The following is a 1,547-nucleotide window of genomic DNA, read 5'->3' as shown; positions in this document are numbered from 1 at the left end:
TTAACATATATTGGTGTTCCCAAAAGGTTGAATTCCAACACAAGGGCCTCTCACGTCCCGACAGAACAGAGCATCTGGGAGGAGATAAATCATGATAACTCAGCTAAACACTGAGGCTAGACTTACTGCTTACAAGGAAGGTTGCTCTCACACTGTCGCTAGTGAAACTCGATCCCGGATCACTGCTTTCAAATTTCACCCTATGAGTAACATGTATTTACTACTACATGCATTCTAATGAACCATTCATCAACATATATGCAGTGAAGTTTAATTTGTTGACGTTGTGTGGCACCGACATATATATAGTACGGATGGGAATTGAATAGCAGATTTATTATTGAAAGAGTAGTGCATTAATAGTGATAGTTTGAAGAAATTAAATAGGGGTGGGGATATGATTGGTGAAAAGTTCAATAAATTATTCATCCATCAATAGACGAAAAGCAGCTCTGAGATCGAAGCAAACCTTGCTTTTTCACAGGGCTTGATCGAGGGGAATCCAGGCTCCGCAGCAGCAGCTGCTTCACGGCCAGGATGAGGTCCTCCGTCGGGCTCGGCGGCGGCCTCTGAGCTTTGAACTTTTTGCAGAACGTCATGTGGCGGTTCAGAGCCTCTTCACTGCCAATACGCCGCTCCGACCTTGCTATCTCGTCCTTCACCGCCTCTGCGCACAGCCCGCATATCCACCGCCCTTGGTTCCGCTCTCGGACCTTCGCTACGTACGCCTCCGTGCACTCTTCCGTCAGTCCGCAGCACTCGCATTTCGCAAACAACATCACTTCGTTCATCTTTGCCGCTGCCGCCGCCGCTCCGTTTCCCTGCGCTGCCGCCTCCTTCCTCATCATCATCGTCTTCGCAGCCATTAATCTCGGTGAACTCCAAATCCAAACCGCTCTTCCGAAATTTACGCACTGCATAACAGCACAGAGTATTCGAAAATCAAGCACAAAATCAGAATCCTCCGATCAATTCCACAAATCAAATATATATCCCTTAAACCTACACTATAAACTACTCAAATCTACATGCAAGTTTACAATATATCTGCAAAAATACATTATACATACATTTAGCAGACGATCTGGAGAGAATTTTCCAGTAAATCCGAAAACTTGACAAAAAGATTTGCAGCAACGATCCTCGTTTTCTGTTTGAAAATTATCTTTCTTTCTCCCACTCGCCTTCTTCTTCAACAATCTCGCCGCCGATGATCAGGAGCTTGAAGATCATATACATTTCAGAGAGCCCTGTTTGGCTCCTCGCGATGACTCTATCACCGCCGTCGAGCAGATGCAAATATCACTTGGCAGAGAAGCTTTGGGAAGAAATGACTGTGACATTGATTTATAGGATGATGATGGATGTATAAATAATAGGAAATAAAGTTAATTAATTACATTTTACAGAGAGACTTTCTACTGTATTGATTAAGTTAATGAATATCGACAAAGGTTGTCACCCCCCAATGATTGGTGCTTGGTTGTCAAAGTTCAATTTTTTTTATGCCACGAAAACCAAACATGAATATGATTTTTTGGTCATGT

At 43.3% G+C, this 1,547-nt stretch overlaps 1 protein-coding gene across 3 annotated transcripts; it reads right to left on the bottom strand.

Annotated features, from left to right (window-relative positions):
* Window positions 1-309: 309 nt before the first annotated feature.
* Window positions 310-1,346, bottom strand: LOC109189306. Of its 3 annotated transcripts, none has more exons than XM_019340102.1 (2): window positions 1,143-1,346; window positions 310-914 (listed from the first exon to the last, which is right to left on the bottom strand). In XM_019340102.1, the coding sequence occupies exon 2, from the start codon at window positions 864-866 to the stop codon at window positions 426-428; it is 441 nt and encodes a 146-aa protein (XP_019195647.1). In that variant the 5' UTR covers window positions 867-914; window positions 1,143-1,346; the 3' UTR covers window positions 310-425. The 3 variants fall into 3 exon arrangements, with proteins under 3 accessions (XP_019195647.1, XP_019195648.1, XP_019195646.1); XM_019340103.1 differs by having other exon boundaries at window positions 310-917; window positions 1,146-1,346; XM_019340101.1 differs by having other exon boundaries at window positions 1,071-1,344.
* Window positions 1,347-1,547: the final 201 nt, after the last annotated feature.

Source organism: Ipomoea nil, unplaced genomic scaffold (genome assembly GCF_001879475.1).
Source record: "Ipomoea nil cultivar Tokyo-kokei standard unplaced genomic scaffold, Asagao_1.1 scaffold1525, whole genome shotgun sequence".
In the NCBI taxonomy this organism is placed as follows: Eukaryota; Viridiplantae; Streptophyta; class Magnoliopsida; order Solanales; family Convolvulaceae; genus Ipomoea; species Ipomoea nil.
Note: the sequence above shows the minus strand (reverse complement) of the source record. Positions and strands in the feature narration are given on the sequence as shown.